General features: G+C 39.1%; 1 protein-coding gene across 2 annotated transcripts in view; it reads right to left on the bottom strand.

Annotated features, from left to right (window-relative positions):
- Window positions 1–19,873, bottom strand: part of NBAS (NBAS subunit of NRZ tethering complex) — a 191,295-nt gene that overhangs the window by 11,065 nt on the left and 160,357 nt on the right. For both annotated transcript variants that reach the window (XM_083828259.1, XM_083828260.1), the window contains exons 50-51: window positions 11,506–11,650; window positions 3,844–3,972 (exon numbers count right to left, since the gene is read on the bottom strand). In XM_083828259.1, coding sequence (XP_083684385.1) covers window positions 3,844–3,972; window positions 11,506–11,650 — 274 coding nt within the window. The remainder of the gene's footprint in view (window positions 1–3,843; window positions 3,973–11,505; window positions 11,651–19,873) is intronic.

Raw genomic sequence — 19,873 nt, 5'->3', positions numbered from 1 at the left:
TATCCAGCAAGAAAGAAAAGCCATTTATTCTCTTTTGCAGTAAGTAGACAGCTATACTGCACAACCATGGCTAACAAAATCCAAGGAAGTCTTTCAGGTTGTACATAGAATCATAGAATCATAGAATATCCCAAGTTGGAAGGAACCCAGAAGGATCATCAAGTCCAACTCCTGGCACCACACAGGTCTACCCAAAAGTTTAGACCATGTGACTAAGTGCACAGTCCAATCGCTTCTTAAATTCAGACAGGCTTGGTGCAGTGCCTGCTTCACTGGGGAGCCTGTTCCAGTGTGCAACCACCGTTTCGGTGAAGAACCTCTTCCTGATGTCCAGCTTAAACTTCCCCTGCCTCAGCTTAACACCGTTCCCGCGGGTCCTGTCACTGGTGATAACAGAGAATAGGTCACCTGCCTCTCCACTCCCCCTCGCAAGGAAGTTGTAGACTGCGATGAGGTCCCCCCTCAGCCTCCTCTTCTCCAGGCTGAACAGGCCCAGTGACCTCAGCCGCTCCTCATATGTCTTCCCCTCTAGGCCCTTCACCATCTTCATCGCCCTCCTCTGGACACTCTCCAACAGTTTAATGTCCTTTTTGTACTGTGGTGCCCAGAACTGCACACAGTACTCGAGGTGAGGCTGCACCAGCGCAGAGTAGAGCGGGACAATCACTTCCCTCGACCGACTAGCAATGCCGTGTTTGATGCATCCCAGGATGCAGTTGGCCCTCCTGGCTGCCAGGGCACACTGCTGGCTCATATTCAACTTGCTGTCAACCACAACCCCCAGATCCCTCTCTGCGGGGCTGCTCTCCAGCGTCTCGTCACCCAGTCTGTACGCATAGCCAGGGTTGCCCCATCCCACGTGCAGGACCCGGCACTTGCTTTTGTTAAACTTCATGTGGTTGGTGATCGCCCAGCTCTCCAATCTCTCCAGATCTCTCTGCAAGGCCTTTCCACCCTCATCCGAGTCCACAACTCCTCCAAGTTTGGTGTCGTCGGCAAATTTGCTCAAAACACCTTCTAGTCCTACATCCAAATCATTTATAAAGACATTGAAGAGGACTGGCCCTAAAATGGAGCCTTGAGGGACCCCACTAGTGACCATCCACCAGCCAGATGTGGCCCCATTTACCACAACCCTTTGAGCCCTGCCCGTCAGCCAATTGCTCACCCATGGCATGATGTTTTTGTTTAGCTGTATGCTGGACATTTTGTCCAGTAGGATCCTATGGGAAACCGTGTCAAAAGCTTTGCTGAAGTCCAAAAAGATCACATCAGCTGGTTTCCCTTGATCAACTAGATGGGTGATCTTATCATAAAAGGAAATCAAATTTGTTAGGCAGGACCTACCCCTCATGATCCCCTGTTGGCTGGGACCAATGACTGCATTGTCCCCCAGGTGTACTTTAGTAACTTCAAGGATCATCTTCTCCATAATTTTACCAGGCACTGATGTGAGACTGACAGGCCTGTAATTGCTAGGGTCTTCTTTCTTACCCTTCTTGAAAATTGGCACATTTGCCAGCTTCCAGTCCACTGGGACCTCTCCAGATTCCCAAGATCATTGAAAAAGAATTGAGAGAGGTCCCGCGATGACACCAGCCAGTTCTTTAAGCACCCTGGGATGAATCCCATCCGGACCCACGGACTTGTATGGATCCAGGTAGACCAGCAAATCCCGCACACGTTCACGGTCGGTTGGGAGTTTGTCATTCCCACTGTCATGATCCTCCAGCTCAGGATACCCTGGGTCCCGAAGCCCATCATCAGTGTTGAAGACAGAGGCAAAGAAGGCGTTAAACGTCTCTGCTTTGCCTATGTCATTGTCTGTGAGGAGACCTTCCCCATCTAGTAGCGGACCTATGTTTTCTTTGGTTCTCCTTTTTCTGTTCACATATCTAAAAAAACCTTGTTTACTGTCTCTCACAGACACGGCCAGCTTCAACTCTAGCTGGGCTTTGGCCACAAGAATTTTCTCCCTACAAACACAAACAGCATCCCTGTATTCCTTCCTCGTCGCCTGACCCTCCTTCCAGCAGCCGTACACTCTTTTTTCGCCTAAGCTCCAGTAGAACTTCCCTGGTCAGCCAGACCGGCCTTCTGCCCCGCTTGCCTAACTTCCGATACTTTGGAATCACCTGATATTGTGCTTTTAGGAGGCAGTGCTTAAAGATTGACCAGCACTGATGGATGCCAATGTCTTCAAAAGCAGTTTCCCAGGGGACCAGTCTGAAGTCTGCTTTCCCCATATCCAGGGCTGAAGTTTTGGTGGCGGTTTTCCTTCTGTCACCGTAAATTCTAAACTCAACCACTTCATGGTCACTATGACCGAGACGGCCGCCAATTGCCACGTCTCCCACAAGACCCTCTCTGTTCTCCAGCAACAGATCTAGGAGGGCACCTTTCCTAGCTGTCTCTCTTAGCACCTGCACCAAGAAGTTATCTAGGTGCTTTATGAACCTCCTGGACTTGCTCGTGTCAGCCATGTGGTGATCCCAGTTGACATCTGGCAAGTTGAAATCCCCCATTAGGACAAGGAGAGTTGATCTTGAGGCATCTCTTAGTTCTGCAAGGAAAAATTCATCAGCGTTGTCGTCCTGGCCAGGTGGTCTATAATAGACTCCCACAACGACATCCCCTTTATTCGTTCGTCCCTTAATCCTTACCCAGAGGCTCTCAATTTTGCCGTCACCAACTTGAAGTTCCACACAGTCCAGCCCATGCTTCACATACATTGCCACCCCGCCACCTCGCCTACCCTGCCTGTCCCTCTTGAAGAGCCTGTAACCATCTATTGCAACACACCAGCCACAGGACTCATCCCACCAGGTTTCGCTTATGCCGATGATGTCGTAGCTGCGGGACTGGGCCAAGACTTCTAGCTCATCCATTTTATTCCTCATACTGTGTGCGTTTGTGTAGAAGCACTTCAAATGCACCTCCCTACACGCAGCACCTTGTGTAGCCGACCGAAGGGTCTCACTAGCACACAGTCCCTCTGATTCTAGCGCACCATCCCTTAGCTCATCAGCGGCGTGCCTGGTTTACATGCACAAAAGTTAATTTAAAGTTAGAAGTTTTAAACCCATCTCAGTTTTCAGGAGATCAAAAACAAAAACACACATAAAACATGCAAACAAACAAACGAACAAGTGATTTTTCTTTCTAGGAGACTAGCTTTCGTGATTTTAGGCCTTATTTCTTAACTGACAAGTAAATATATGGGGGGAAAAAAAACAGTTGCACTGGTTTTTTTACTGCATAAAAAACAGTAACTTTCTACAACAATTGAAAATACATAGTAATGTATAGCAGTTCTTGTCCAAATAAGAGATAGTATTTAGCTTTTTTTCCTCCAGAAACTCTGTTGCAGTGTCAAGTAAAAACATGTTTAGAATCACCTAAAATCCCCAAACATACATGCATTTCATCCCTTCTACAAAACAAAAAAATTGTTAGCAGCTTACAATGTGTATATGAACAATGCCAAGTTTGTCAGAAACACGCTAACTCATTTGTACTTTTATCACTTACAAAAAAATAATAAAGTGCAAGAATAGACACACCGAGATAACAATCGACTTCATATAACACAGTCGTTTCTTTTCCATCACATTGACTTACAATAGCACACTAGGTAATTTAAAGAAAATGCTGTCAATTTTAATCACCTCAAGTATATAGAAAAGATCTTACAAGCCCTGTGTTACTGCTCACTGTACACAATAGCTGTGGAAAATCTTAATAATGATAAGGGTCTCGATAGTCTCTGCTTACTAATATGAAGATAAAAGAGCTAATTTATCACCTTAAACTCTGAAAGCTGATTAATTCAACTGCTCATACCTTAGCAACAGTTGTTATCTGCTCCAGTGCCACAGCATGAAGATCTTGATCTTTGCTTTCCACCAGCAGTTTCAAGGATGGCAGCAAGAGGGACTGGTTAAGCAGCAACAGACATAATTCTTTTATACACTGAAAATAAAAGTAAACTCATTCAGCAAGATCTCTGGAGATATTAGCATCATCACTCAAACTAAAATTTATGAAAATTCTGTGTCAAATGAAGAATGAAAACCTAACTTCTAAAACAAATGAAGTCCCTGATGGAAATAAGTCTTTGGAAACTTGAACAGATAAATTTAAAAAAAATGTGGAATACAGGGTTATAAGTCGAGTCTTTGTTACATTAAGATGAGGCACTGAATCACCATTACAACCCAGAGTTTCACTGAAAGAGAAACAAAGCAATCACAGCCCTCTCTGGGACTCATATATTTGTGCTTAGTGAAATACTGCAAAACACGGAAAGAAGTTTAACAGACACCTGTGATACTTCTGTAACTCAGTTATACAATCATAAATGTGGAACAAAACAAAGAGGAAATAACAGTACATACCGAAGTGCAACACCATAAAGCTGTGTTTCAAAACCATTTCAAACTTTATAAAAACTTTCACACGTGATGAAAGCATAGTAATTTACCTTTCCCTCTTTCATATAACTTCTCATTTTTATAATAGAGCACAAATTTAGCATCATAAAGCTGATGCAGTAAAAAAGGACATCTTTAAAAAAAAAAAAAAACCTATGTGTTGCCAAATCTTTAACTTGAAATTTAGTTTAAAAACAAATCAAAAACTCAAACAAAAACCCTACAAGTAACCTGTGGTTTTGTTTTTCCTTAACATGGCAATGATTTATTTATACATCAAAAAGCATTTAGACTAACAAACTGTTATACATCAGATGATGACTTCCCCTATCTTTTTTTTTTTCCAAGGATTTTGTTCTAACAGCCACTTTCCACTGAGATCCAGCAGACATGTCCTGTGTTCCGGACAACTTACACCAAGTGCTTTGGATATTACGTAGCACTGTCACCTTGCAAATGGCATCGAAATCTTCCAGGGGCTCTTTGTTTCACTGCAATGCTTAGAAAAACATCAATTGCCAAAGGATCTCATCAGCTAAATATTACTTTGAGGGATCGCAAACCACTTTTAGAGATCTTTTAAAATCTAATGGTAAGTATAACAATTTGAAGACTGAAATACAACCACACTTTTAGCAGCATGGTTTTAATTTCCAGGCTTTTAGAGTCACAGCTACTATTCAAAGACGTTAAAGGTTTCGACAGTCATGTACTGCACAATCACCTGGCCTCACTTGGTGTAGGAAGCTACCTAGCTGCACTTTGCTCAGCCTCTTCTAAATCACAGTATCACAGTATCACAGATTTCTAGGTTGGAAGAGACCTCAAGATCATCGAGTCCAACCTCCGACCTAACACTAAGTACTCCACTAAACCATATCACTAAGCTCTACATCTAAACGTCTTTTAAAGACCTCCAGGGATGGTGACTCAACCACCTCCCTGGGCAGCCTATTCCAATGTCTAACCACCCTTTCAGTAAAGAAGTTCTTCCTAACATCCAACCTAAACCTCCCCTGGCACAACTTTAGCCCATTCCCCCTCGTCCTGTCACCAGGCACGTGGGAGAATAGACCAACCCCCACCTCTCTACAGCCTCCTTTAAGGTACCTATAGAGAGCGATGAGGTCTCCCCTGAGCCTCCTCTTCTCGAGGCTAAACAACCCCAGCTCCCTCAGCCGCTCCTCGTAAGACTTGTTCTCCAGAACCCTCACCAGCTTCGTTGCCCTTCTCTGCGCTCGCTCGAGCACCTCCATGTCCTTCTTGTAGCGAGGGGCCCAAAACTGAACACAGTACTCGAGGTGCGGCCTCACCAGAGCCGAGTACAGGGGCACAATCACTTCCCTAGACCTGCTGGCCACACTGCTTCTTATACAGGCCAGGATGCTGTTGGCCTTCTTGGCCACCTGGGCACACTGCTGGCTCATATTCAGCCGACTATCAACCAATACTCCCAGGTCCTTCTCGGCCAGGCAGCTTTCCAGCCACTCATCTCCCAGCCTGTAGCGCTGCTTGGGGTTGTTGTGCCCCAGATGCAGGACCCGGCACTTGGCCTTGTTGAACTTCATACAGTTGACCTCAGCCCATCGCTCCAGCCTATCCAGATCCTCCTGCAGAGCCTTCCTGCCCTCGAGCAGATCGACACACGCACTTAGCTTGGTGTCATCTGCAAACTTACTGAGGGTGCACTGGACGCCCTCATCCAGATCATCAATAAAGATATTAAAGAGGACCGGCCCCAGTAGCGAGCCCTGGGGGACACCACTAGTGACCGGCCTCCAACCAGATTTGACTCCATTCACCACAACTCTCTGGGCCCGGCTATCCAGCCAGTTTCTAACCCAGCGCATCCCCATGTATACCTTCAAGAAACAGCAGTGAGCAGGATAAATTATACTGCACTGAGCTCTGCATCACTCATGCAATGCTTGTTCTCTTACCCAGATTTGTTCCTTTAAACCTATATTCTGCTGCTACTGATGATTAATGTTTTCAGTAAGGGATCAAGGAATAAGAATATAGGATCAAGGAATAAGAAGATTAAATAAATACACTAAAACTTTGTCTGATCAGTCACATGCTCATTAAACTTTTGATAATTTCATATTGTATTGTATTTCTTTTGAGCAGTATGCTTGACATACCAGCAAACCTACTGAATACAAAGTTAGAGATTCACTCGCTCTACAAGTCTCCTTTTCTTGAAAAGGTGTATCCATGGCAATAAATGCAGCTTATGTTCAGAAAAATAATTTCTTAGTCATAAGATACACAACCTGAACAAAACAGCAATTTTACCATACTTGGTAACATTTTCTGCCTGAAAGCCCCTCAAAACTAAGTGGAGAAGCACTGCCATAAGAAATAAGCTGTAACTATAAAAAGGCTCTAAAAGAACCCCAAATCATATTTTTTGGTTGTGTGAGGAAGGAAAGGAAACTAGGTACAGTACAAGTTTAAAGCAACAGGTCGAGGAGACCAATGGTGCAGATGTTGAATCTATTTGCTATCTCATTGCACTTCTTTAAAATAAAGAAAATTCTACCACTCAGCAAGCAAATGCAATAATACAGATATTAACTTTCTTATTTTCAAAGCAATAACATTTAACTCAGATGACATGCCACTGTTTTGTTTGCTTCTTAGATGCTCCAAGATTATGCCTTAGTACTGGTTATACATTCTAATGGGATATTTTCTAAAGCAATCTGCTTTGTTTGTAACAGAGGCATAAAGGCCTCAACAAAAGAAAATGCTTAGCTATTCAATTAACTTAGGTTTACCTTACACTAGCAGATTTTTAAGCCAAAGGTCATTAGATTTCAGGCAGTTACCAGTCATATGACTTGAGTAACTCTGTGCCTCATAGGAGACAGAAGATATCCAGTCTTACCTACAAAAAATGTTCAAATATAGATAATCCATCATTTCTCTCTAAGGAGAAGTATATTCCAACAATTGTTATGTTTCTTTTTATGCATTTCTTTGTAAATCAAAAGAGCATTTTATTAGCTTCTGTTCCCTCTAAGAATACCCATAGAACACAATCAAATCAGCCTCTCCATCTCTGATAAGGTAATATACTGCACTCTTTCAGTCTTACCCTTTCAGGTTCATCTGTGCACTAACTATTGTAAGGCTCTCTCTTTTGCCCCTCTTTTTGCAGCATCCTCTCAAAACGCAGCTATGCTAACAGGGCATTATATACTCACTAGACCACTGGTTGTTTATGGAGACGCCCTTTTTATCCACTAATCTGCACTTGATCTCTCTAACCTTCTGGTAAGACTGCACTGCCTCTGTTTTCCTGGTACTCTTACGACATGACATCATGATTAATGACATACTGCTATGCAAAAGCCAGTAATGAAAAGTCAAAAAAACGAAGCATCTTTCTTGCTTTAATTCTTATTAAAATATCTCAACCAAATGAACAAAAATAGTTGACAATTACGAAGGGTGAAACTTCAGCATTGAAAATTCAGTCTAGAATTAATAATAAATATTATTTTTTCTGGGACTGAAGAATTCATCCCAAAGGACCTACAGAAATCAAGTTAAGAGATATCACTCTTGAGAAAAAGTCTAATTTCAGAAGACTGATAAAGAGAAATGCAGCCTGTCCTTTAGACGTGACATAAAGAAGATGTACAAGAGGGAAATGAATTGTAGACCTCTCAGACATCAAGTCCATGAAAACCATCAAAACATACAATGAAAAATCAAAGAAAAAATAATGTACACGAAAATCTTCCTACAGGTCCTAGCAACAGGTATCATACTTAGGAATAAAGCAATCACTGTGGTATACTTTGAACTCAGCAAGATTTCAAAAATGTCACATGAAACACTGTCAGAGAACCTAGGGAAATAAGGTGCAGGACAGTGTGGTCCAACTTGCAAACCCTTGCAGTGGCCTTCACCCCTTACTCCAACTGAAGTGACAGAACAATGTGCCAAACACAGAAAACTGTCCAAATAGTAAAACCATCTCCTCCTATGTCTCACACAAATGACTGCACTGCTGCTTTGGGCAGGAATTGGAAATCCAACCTATGCAGCAAGCCAACACTCTGAGCACTTCTGAAGAGCAACACAAGCAACTTTTATCTCTGCAATAGCACTGGAAAGCGCTCTAGTATCTGTCTGCCTGCCATGAAAGGCTGTGCTTCGAGGTGATGTGATGTTACCTGTGAGAGGGAAAAGGAAAGTCCTAAATCAAAATCCGTATTACCATGATGTAGTTGAAACTTCTGTAAAGAAACATTTGCTTCTTAACTAGTTATGCAGCTATTGATGGTTCACTGTAACACAAGTGAGGCATATCAAATGAATTTCATAGGAGTCTGCTTTGGGTCCACTATTATTCAGTGTTTTCATGGATGGCTTGAATGGCTGGATAATGAGTACAAACAGTATTGTGTCAAGAGACTCAAAGGGCAGCATTTAAATTCAAAATTACCTGAACAAAATGATCAGAGACAACTGTGAATGAAGAAAAACATACAAAGTAAATTCACATATAAAAAGCATGAATAACTAGCTGCAAAAATAGAAAAAAAAAAAGAAAATCAACTGACTGCTGCATTATTCTACAAGATAAGCATCTTATGGCCACCAGGACCCCAGAGATTACAAATAAGAGACCAGATGCAGAGACTAGATTCTCCTATTTAAGTGTTTATGTTAACTGACACTTGACCTATAGGTTGACAGAAAAACACGAGATATTCAGAGGAGTTGCACTTTAACACTTACTAGGGGGAAGAAGAATTTGCCCCTTTCTAAAGAGATTTATCAGTCAGTGCAGGAGATGTCAGATAGTCCAAACAGATGTGCATTCCAAGCAAGTAAAACAATGCTTATTTCAACAAAGAGGAATGAAAAAGTCCATCCACTGAATAATGCAAATAAAACCAACCAAACAAAAAATCCACATATATAGATACAAAGATTAAATCTATGCAACTCCCCAGAAAACATTAAAAAAGATCTTGGCTGTAAACAAAACTAGAAAGACCAGCAGGAGGAAAAATAAAGAAAAAAAGAGTGCTTTCTGATGAAATCTACATCTAAGGAAAGTTTTTCTAGGCCATCATGACTTGAAGATAAATGTTATTTTTCCATCACAACTTTTGCATTTCAGAATGGCTAATGTTATCCATGGTAATAAAATGTTTTTAGAATTCCATTATTCTAGGTCTCTCTTAATCGATTTCAATCAATAATCAATTTATTGAAATATGAAGTCATCTAAATAGGTTATTTGTCAGCAATCAGGTTTTCATCTTATTTAGCCACGCAAGGTCAACCCTCTAATTTGTACACTTAAGTATACAGTACTTAAGCACTGTAGCTGTGTGTATAAATAAGTTACTTAATTTACCCATGTCATTCCCCATCTTCCCAAGAAGAGACTTAAACCAGTACAGCCTGTATGTATAGGTAACAGTACAATCAAACATCATGGTGCAACTTCTGTTGCTGTACAACGTTCTAGCCAAAAAAAGCATGTTAAATTGGTAAAGCTAGTCTGGTCCTCAAACATTAAACAACTTCTACTAGTAATAAATCTTTATACTGCATCTGTATATTCACACCCATAGGTAGAATTCTTCCAGCACTCTGTACCTTTAAAAAACAAGGCACCTCCAACTAAAGCTGCCAATCAACATCAAAACAGTGAGTAAATAATGGTCTTGTTATGGAATTCAGGAAAAAGTTCACTTAATTAAGAAAGGTGAGAAAATCAGAACCCATTCTTGAGCAGAACTCTTGGTAAACTGACTGCTATAAGATGATGACCTTCAGTGAGATTTGTCTTCCTTGTTCACTAATGTCAGTTAGTCTACTTTGGCAAGGTTTGACTACTCCTATGCACGTGTAAGATCATGCTATGATGCAGCATTCAATCCTTTAACGAAAAGCTACGTACGCTTAATGCCAGTCCCAAAGTTATAGAAACCTGTCTTCAACCAAAAGTTTTGGTGAAGTGAGTGAATTAATAAATGCATGCACCCTTTCAGATTACTGACACCTGGAGTTGTGTTTTACACAGATTTTGAACCGAAATCAGTCTAACTATTGAAAAAAAAAGCACAGCCCACACCCATCCACCTATTTTAAACAGAATGTGTCTTTTCTGCTCTGCTTCTGGTCTTAACATCAGCTGTTTTCTATAGCAAAGACTGTGATTGTGTGAAGAAGATTGTAAGCGATTAACGAGCCTACTAATATATGCACAGGACTACTCTAAAGTTGTGTGAAGTTTATTAAGCATTTCTCAAGCCTGTCTTGATTAGTATACAATATTTATGTACAAAGCGCTTCAATAATTGTAGAGATGCTTGTATGGAAGTACACTTACACAGTAGAGCAAGGCAGAATATCACACAGTTATTACAAAGTAATTGCTTATATATAAATTTTTATCGCCAACACATTTTCAAGGATTCCTCACTAAACCTCTATATATTTATAAGAGAGAAAATTACTGACTATTTAATGAACAGCTTTTGCCATACTGATTTCAGTGGCAATGCATTATTAAACCCTTTCTACAAATACTTCAAAGAATTTACACTGGAACAGGCCTCTAAAGGTCATATAATCTAACTAGCTCCTAATTCAAAGCCAGCCTGACAAGATCAAATTGCCCATGACGTGATCCAGCCAAGTTCTGAATATTTCCAAGGATGAAGAATCCATGTCTTCTCTAGGCAATCGCGTATTCCAGTGTTTCACCACTTTAGCAGAGAAAAACTTTTCCTTGTAGATAAACAATTTTGATGTTGCAAGTTGTCTCTCTTGCCTTTTGTTTAATCACTAAAAAGAAATTGGCTCTGTCTCCTCTACATGTTTTCTCTTCCACATACTTAAAAACAGCAATATGATCTCCCGCTGCCATCTCTTCTTAAGATGGAATTCTCTCAGCCTCTCTGTATGTATTGTGTATCAGCACCCTAATCATCCTACTGGCTCTCCACTGGACTTGATCCAGTATGGCAACATTATCTTGCACTAGGACCCCAAAACAGGACTCATATCCATGACAGTCAACGTTAAAACTTACCTCAACAGGGAGCATGTGCTTAGTGTCATACAAAGAACGGCAGATTTTCAAAATTTCATTTCCTGTGCTCTCCTTTTCCTCAGCTGGGCATCTCTGTAGCATAGCAGTCCCCAGTTTCACCCAAGGATTACCATCTGTGCACAATCTGCTCACAGAAAAAAAAAAATTGTTTATATGTATATATGTGTGTGTACATATATGAATATACACACAAAATTTTCTGAAGTTTGTGCACATGTATGAGAATTAAAGTATGATCTCATGAAACAGAGAGGAAAAAGTTTTGAGACAAGTTACTATCCTGATGCCATCCTTCTTTCAATGCAACAAAGTTATTAAAAGTATTTTGAATTATGACATACTGTTATCTGAGGAATCACACACCAGATAAAGACTGATTAAAGTGGAACACCACAGGAAAAACATCTCCTTCCTTTGTACAAGCTAATTTCCCAAGCAAAATGGTATTGAGGGAGTGGTGACATGAAACCAGAATTCCTGATTTTCTTAGCTTTGATCATATTCTAACACCATCTGTCTCTCAAGTACCCTTCTAGTTTCTCTGTGGAGAAAAAACTTACAAGACTCAAATTTTAATTTTCAGGTCCAACAAGCACAAACAAAAATAAACATCTAAAAAATACATCTATCTTTTTCTATAAAACCCATTTTATAGCCCATACAAACAGTGCTGTAGAGAGAAATTATATGCAACTGTACTTCTCCATTAGTAGATACGGATGTAGATACTTTTTATTATGATCATTATTATTATTATAATTAAAGTGTCCTTTCTATTTCATATAAAAGTTAGAATCCTAGAATCACCTGGGTTGGAAAAGGCCTTCAAGACCACGAAGTTCAGCCACCATGACCTACTGAGTCCCATCACTAAACCATGTCCCTTAGTGTCATGTCTACACATCATAAATACCTCCAGGGATGAGGACTCCACTACATACTCTGGGAATCCTATTCTAATGCTTGGTCACTCTCTCCATGAAGAAATCCTTCCTAAATCCAATCTAAACCTCTCCTGGCACAACTTGAGATCACTTCCTCACATCCTATCACTCATCATGTGAGAAAAGAGAACAACACCATCCTTGCTGCAACCTCCTTTCAGGTAGTTGTAGAGAGAAATGAGCTCTCCCCTCAGCCTCCTCTTCTCCAGACTAAACAGTCCCAGTTCCCTCAGCTTCGTTTCTCATCAATGCACATGCTCGATCAACGTAATATCCTTGTAGCAAGGGACCCAAAAATGAATACAACTTCATCTGCTATCACCATTACATGGTCAGCCTTGAAAAGAAGGCAGACAGTAGGCATACGTAAATTATATCATGCATGCTGGCAAAGGCGACATTTACTATAAAATTTAATTGCTGGAACATTTCTTGGCCTACAGCTGCTATTTGCTACATCATGGAGATGCCTGACTACTTTTGCTAGTGATAGGTGTACTTGCTAGGACTGGACGTACTGATAGAAATGGGCAGCAGATTGGAGCTTTTAAATGAGAGCGTGAAGTGTAACACTGGAACACATCCACACTGCCATTTTGCTAATTTGAGTTTAGTTAATGCATTTCAATACACTTCTACAATGGGCTAAAATCACACTTAACAGTGTAGATCAAGACCACATAAAGCCACAGTAACACAACCATTATATTCATCTGTGCATACGCAAAGGAAGGCACAAAAGGTGGTTTAAAAAAAGCCTCCATCAATTTCTGGTCATTAATCAACATCCCAAAAAAAGCAGGATATATTTTTATTGTATTTTGTTTGAAGAGGTGAACAAAAAAATCACTGGAAGAGAAAATCTGGCAGGTTGGTCTTACAGTTCACTGTAAATTAAGATACTTGTCCAGCACAAGTGGAAAGGAGCAGTAAAGTGCTTTGAAAGTGCTGCTTTTCAATGGTATTATTTAGCACCAATTGTTGAAAGTAACATAATAACTACAGCAGCAAATGGAGTCTGTTAAAAAAAATCAGTTGGGCTGACACATAACAAAGAGTAGGTCTGACAATTTGGTAGAGGACAACTGCTAATACCTACTATTTCATACATATATAAGCTCTCTCCTGTTCAGCTTCCACTTTCAAAAGTACATACTGTAAACAAATAAAACCAGCTCCACTGGAAGCTGACATTATATTCTAACACAAACACCAGACAGAGATGCTAAGAGCAGGTAAGTTTGAATGCAAACTAAATAGAAGTTGTGATTTTCATTCTTTTTGACAACTTAATTGAGCCTTTCCATCAGTCACAGTCACTGAACAAACTGCTGCCAGGAGTCTAGCTGGGAGCAGCACAGCTCCTCCTCCTCGCCTTCCAACTTGATGGGTTGGACCCAAAGAAGCCAACTTATCTGACAGGCAAAACATGATGCACTTGATCTACGAATCCCCAGTAAGGTCAGAGGAAGGAAAAAAAAAACAATATGCAACTCCATCTTTGCCACTGGCTAAATTAATAGCTCCTGCTATGTGATCCATCTTTTGCTTAGAGGCATGGAGAGTCATCATGAATTTCCATTTTTATAGCTGCTGCCTCCAGAGTACATTAAGAAAACCTAGAAGAATTTTCCATTAGAAGAAGAAAACAAAAATCACACTTCAAAGCACATTTAGAAGTAGTTACGAAGAAACAGAACAGTTAGAAAAGTTAGAAATAACCACAAAGACGCAAGGCCATCCAATAAATAAACCTGCAAATGGCACGACTTAAGTTAAGCATCAGATATATACTTTACATATATAAATCTCTTCTGACATATAATTGTGATTTCTGATAATTATAATTTTCCTTATGATTATTTGACCTTCTGTGGTCTGCTAACAAATAAGACATCATCTGCCATCTCTACATAAAAACAAGATTCAGTCACCAAAAAATCTGACAACTGTAAGTAGAATTCAGTTTTCTTCTTTCATGAATTTTTATTTTTATTTATGGTTAAATACGTCAACTACTTTTTCCATGCTGAGAACTTTTTCACAGACTTGCAATAAGGGCATTGTTTTCCTGCACCAAACCAAAAATATCTTTAGAGGGACATTTTGCATTAAGAAAAAAAAAAATGAACTAAGTTATTGAGCCCCTAAAATCATGTCTTTTTGAGTTCCAAAATACCTTATCAATATTTAAAATGAATATAAAAAATGCCTTTTGAATGTAGGTAGCAAGTTCCAAAGGACTGCAGAGCTTCAGGTACTGTCAATCTTTTTCTTCCCTTTTTTTTATTGTCTTTATGAAGTGCTTAAAATGACATCTGAATATGAGACACCTAGGCAGAAAATCATGCATGAATAACATGGGTTTAAACACCAATTCTTAAAAAATGTATATGTTTCTGAGTACTGACTGGAACAACCAAGTCATCTTCAGTGGTTCCTCACAGTCAACATGGCATATTATGACATGAAGAGAACCATATCTGCAGGTAAATAATGACTATTCTTCTGTCAGAGTGTTTTGAAATACAATAAATAAACAAATAAATAAACAAAGACTGATCTTTGTCAGTCTTTTTTTAAATTAGAATTTAAAAAAAAAGAGTAAAGGCTACTAAGAAAAAAACCCCAAGCTTCAGTTCTTTTACTTCTCCTTCTTTTTGAGCCTTTAAAAAATATAAGTTTTTTTTTTCTAGTTTTATATTCAATTATAAGTTTTAGATATTTAATGCTAGGCTGAAAAAAAAAATTTTAAGTATTCAGATGACTAAGAGTAAAATTCCCCCGTTCCTGCACATATCATTACATTCGAAATAAACAATCAGTTAGCATCAAAGGCCTTTTTTTTTGCAGCAGAACAAGAACAAGTAAGTAAAGATTGAACAAAACCCTAATACGTACAGCTAAACAATTGGCTTAATTGCTTATAGTTCTCTCCTTTACTCAACAATTTCTTCATACAATTTGCTTTAAAAAATGGGATTGCTGAATAACTCACTGTTGAAAGAGTTCCTGCTTTATTCCAACTGAGCTACCAAGGTAGGTTTTTCTGCAACACAGTTTCAGGAACATTTATAAAAAGAAAATCTTGTAAGGGTACCTGAACACTACTGACATGAAATATGCAACAGAGATAAAAGAGAGAATTTATGAGTAATGCAAGAAGAGAAGACACCAGAACAGAGCAGAGATTGCTAGCAGCCTTGCCAAAAATGCAGAGATAAGCATATGATAATGACTGTCAATGACAATAGTGAAAGAGAGGAGAGAGGGCTCAGATAAAGAAGGCAGAAAGTAAAGATTTTGTTGTTGCTGGTTTTGATTGCTGCTGAACATCATACTTACAAAACACCCTCTGTTTCTTGGCTGGCATGAATTACCCCAGGATTTAAAAGCAAAATAATTCAAATTAATAAATAAAATTCAAAATAATGAAAATGAAATGTAAGCTATTCCCAGCCGACTATAACAAGGAGTTGCTTGGTAAGAATTCAGAAAATGAATGCCCTCTCATATTGAAGGATACTAAAGAGAGCTGTAGCTGACTTTTTAAAGCCAATCATGCTTGAGGTAGGAGGACTGAGGGTGGAATGAGGACGACACTTCATTTCTGGAGCATTATTAACTATTGATGTGTTGAGTTCACACAAATTCATTCTGATGACAGTGCACTTACTATGAATGCCAAAAATCTATTTATGTTTCTGCACACCAAATATATTATTTCTTCAGACAAAAAGATACACATTTTATACTTTTATTTTTAAAAACTAATTTATTTTTTAGCCTAGATTTTCATTTAGGTTAAGTTCTTGTAATGTACTGTTTGTCCATTAGACTTCTTAAAAAACAACACAAATAAACAAAAACACTTCCCCCCTAAAAAACAAAACTCCAAAACATAGATGACTGAGCCTAAACAACTAAGTGGGGGGAAAGATAATTTACAACAATCATAATTATGATCATGCTGACTACTATTAAAATACCAGGCACGTTCCTTGAAAGCACTAGAAATGAGTAAGAAAGGAGGACTTTGAAGCCTGCAGATACAGGATTTCTAAAGCACTTAGCCTTGCAAGTATTGTTAATAACAGAAACAAAACAGATATTAACAGAAAAGCAATGAGAGTATAAACACAAAGACCTCAGGAGAGAGCAAACTGTCCCACCTTTGATAAATTTTTCTACTGGGACAACTTCTAGTAGGAGAGGGAAAATTGAACAAAACCACCACCACAAAGAAACACAAAGAAACTAGAGATACATCATTCCTGATGAGAAAAAAACAAGGAGGGTTAGGAGGGGAGGGGTGGGCAGGAAAACAACATCTCTGTCTCTTCTTTCAAGATGCAACCTCAATTCCCTTCTCCTCAAGAAAAACACTGCTAAAGCAGGGAAGAGAACAGACTGCAAGGTCTTTCCTACTCCTCTAGCTAGCAGAGAAAGCTGAAAAATAAAGCAACAGTGGTAACTGCAACCTGTGACCCCCACCTTTAAAAAAAACAACAACAAAAACCACAACAACCAAACATGAAAAATTTGTTTTCATTACTACTAACATAATCAAATTTATTTTAATTTTTGGTTGTCTAGAGTTTTAGGCAAACTCAAAGAAATCTAGAAATCTGAACTACTCTTTATTTCCCTGTAAACAGTGAAAGCGAATTTAGTGCTGAGCTCAGGAAAACTTCCTGAGCCTGCACTGTAAATCATGTTATGGAATCATGAGTCAGAGATTCTCCATGAAATCAGTAAGGGTAGCTACTACTAGTGAAAGAGAAGGGAGCAATTTCTCCTGAAGGATTTCCAATGCCTCATAGCAAAGACAAAGCAGTGAAGAAAGACACCAAAGTTCAATTGATAACAGAAATTATTTTTAAAAAAGTAAAAATAAAAATGAAAATCTAATCACAGGATAAATTTTCAGTTTGTTCCTTAAGACTTTATGCTAAGACACAAGCCAGTCAGTCTCTCCTCAATCTCTGGTAAAGAGATGAAGCAAATCTTCCTAGAAGCATTTCCAAGAATATGAAGGCAAGCAGGTGACTGAGATTAGTCAACATGGATTTAAAATGTGTAAATCATGCCTGACCAACCTGATAGCCTTCTACAATAAAATGACTGGATGATAGTTGATGTTACATACCTTCATTCAACAATACTTTCAACCCTCATAATACCATGACTGACAAACTGATGAAGTGTGGGCTAGGTAAGTGGACAGAGAAGTAGACTCAAAACTGGTTTCGATCATCCAGGATCAAAGGGTTGTTATCAGTGGCACAAAGTCCTGTTGGAGACCGGTGACCTGCAGTGCACCCCTGGGGTTGGTATTGGGGCCAATACTCTAACTTCTTCATTGAAGACCAGAATGATGATGAGACAGAGAGAACCCTCCGAAAGCTTGCAGAAAAAAAAATAGTTACTTTTCTAGTTACAAAACTAGAAAATAGTGGGTGATACACAGGTTGGTTGTGCTGCCATTCAGAAGGACCTTAAGAGGAGTAACGAGCTTTCTGTGGTTTATCTCTGTCCAGCAAAGGGAAATCCCAAGTTCAGTACCTGGGGAGGAATAACCAGCAGTACAGGCTGGGCCAACCAGCTGGAAGGGAGCTTGGCAGAAAAGGACTTGAGGGCCCTGATGGACAAGGTGACAATAAGCCAGAAACACACCCTCATACCAAAAAAGGCCACCAGCATCCTGGGCTGCATAAGCATTGCCATCAGGTCAAGGAAAGTGCTCCTTCCTCTCCACTCGTCATTAAGCGAGACAAATCTGGAGTGCTGCATTTAGTTGTGGGCTCCACAGTACAAAAGTGACATGAGCATAGTCGAGGCAAATAACAGAAGTTCTCTTGCCCCTTATCTTAGCTACGTTGATTTCTTTATGTCAGAATTGAGATTATGCATATGTCTTGTAGCTACATTGCTTTAGATCCTAAGTGACTTACAATACGGGTGTTCAAAGTATTTTGTACAAGTTTTCAGACTTCCAAGATCTCGGAACTAAGATGCATCCTACCTCTGAAATTTAATCCACTGTTAGTTGTGAATACAAATAATATTTAATCATTATTTTTTTTTCTCTTTTTCACTTGACAAAGAGTCTGAAGAAACACAACACCAAGTGGGAGATAAAATTAAATAATTTTTATGTTTTTCTCCTGTCATAGAACAGTAAACAAGAACTGTCTATTTATAAGTGTTCTGCTTTCACAAAATCTTCAGACTGTCTGTTCAGCCCAAGGAGAAAACATTTTGCTAATCGTTTTGCAGCAATATTTCACTTTACCCTGTGCTCCATAAGCTATGTTTTTTGTTTTTGTTTTTGTTTTAATCTAAACACTACCTTGAACAAAGTTTGACAGTTCCCCACACACCGGAAGGCATCAAATTTTTCAGATACATTTAAAAGAAATAAAAAGGAAAAATGGAATATGAATTTGTGACAGATCATACAGCAATCCTTGTAATTCACAATGCACTGAAGAAAATATTTAGTTCATAAAACTGTCATATAGGATTTAGATTAATTTTCATCCAGAAATCACAAACAAAATGCAGGCTTGAAGGTGAATAACCTTTACAGATTAGATTCTAATGGACTCGTTCTTTGTAAGTACAAAAAAAGAATTATTGTTCATAAAAAGCTATGCCCAAACTTTTCTGACAAATCAATGTACATAAACACTTTGGGGAGTGTAGTCCCCAAATTCAAACAGGTTGCAATCAATGCCCTCAAAGCAATCCAAAGAAAGTATAATTTAATGTCTCTAACCTTCGTATGGTCAGACAGAACATGCTACACTGCACTGGCTAGCCAGAAAGTATACTAACATTACTGCTCTCCTTGAAGGACGTGTGACTTTTGCCTTAACGTAAGATTGTATGAATCTTTTATCTTAGAAATCAGAGTCTGTTACAGAATGGAACAACTAAAATTGTTACCTTTAAGCGCGTTCAGGAAGTCACAGACAAAAACAAAAGAAACGATAAATAAAATTGTAGTCAAGATATCCCAAATCAAAATTTTCAATAAACAGTTTCAATAAATACCCATTCTGATGGGTGTCATGCTGAAATTTTAAACAATTATTTTCATTTTAAATTGTTGGGCTAGAATCTTCTGGGTATGTCCTGCCATAGTATAAATTCTTTCCTTTCAGATACTTCATCTAGAAACAGAAATGATAGGTATTGGATCGAGAAAATAAAAGCACCATTGCTTGGTACCATTACCTACACAGACCTTCTGCGGCTTGCCTGCCACATATGAACATTAGCTTTCAAAGACTTTTCTGTAAAGCATAACTTGAAGTAGAATTTTTAAAAAAGCAAGCCAGAACTTCCTATTGGATTTTCTACATACTGGCAAAAGTGAGAGTAAAATATGTAACTCT

The sequence above is a fragment of the Anser anser genome (genome assembly GCF_964211835.1).
Source record: "Anser anser genome assembly, chromosome: 3".
In the NCBI taxonomy this organism is placed as follows: domain Eukaryota; kingdom Metazoa; phylum Chordata; class Aves; order Anseriformes; family Anatidae; genus Anser; species Anser anser.
The sequence above is the reverse complement of the archived record's forward strand: the minus strand, read 5'-3'. Positions and strand labels throughout refer to the sequence as shown.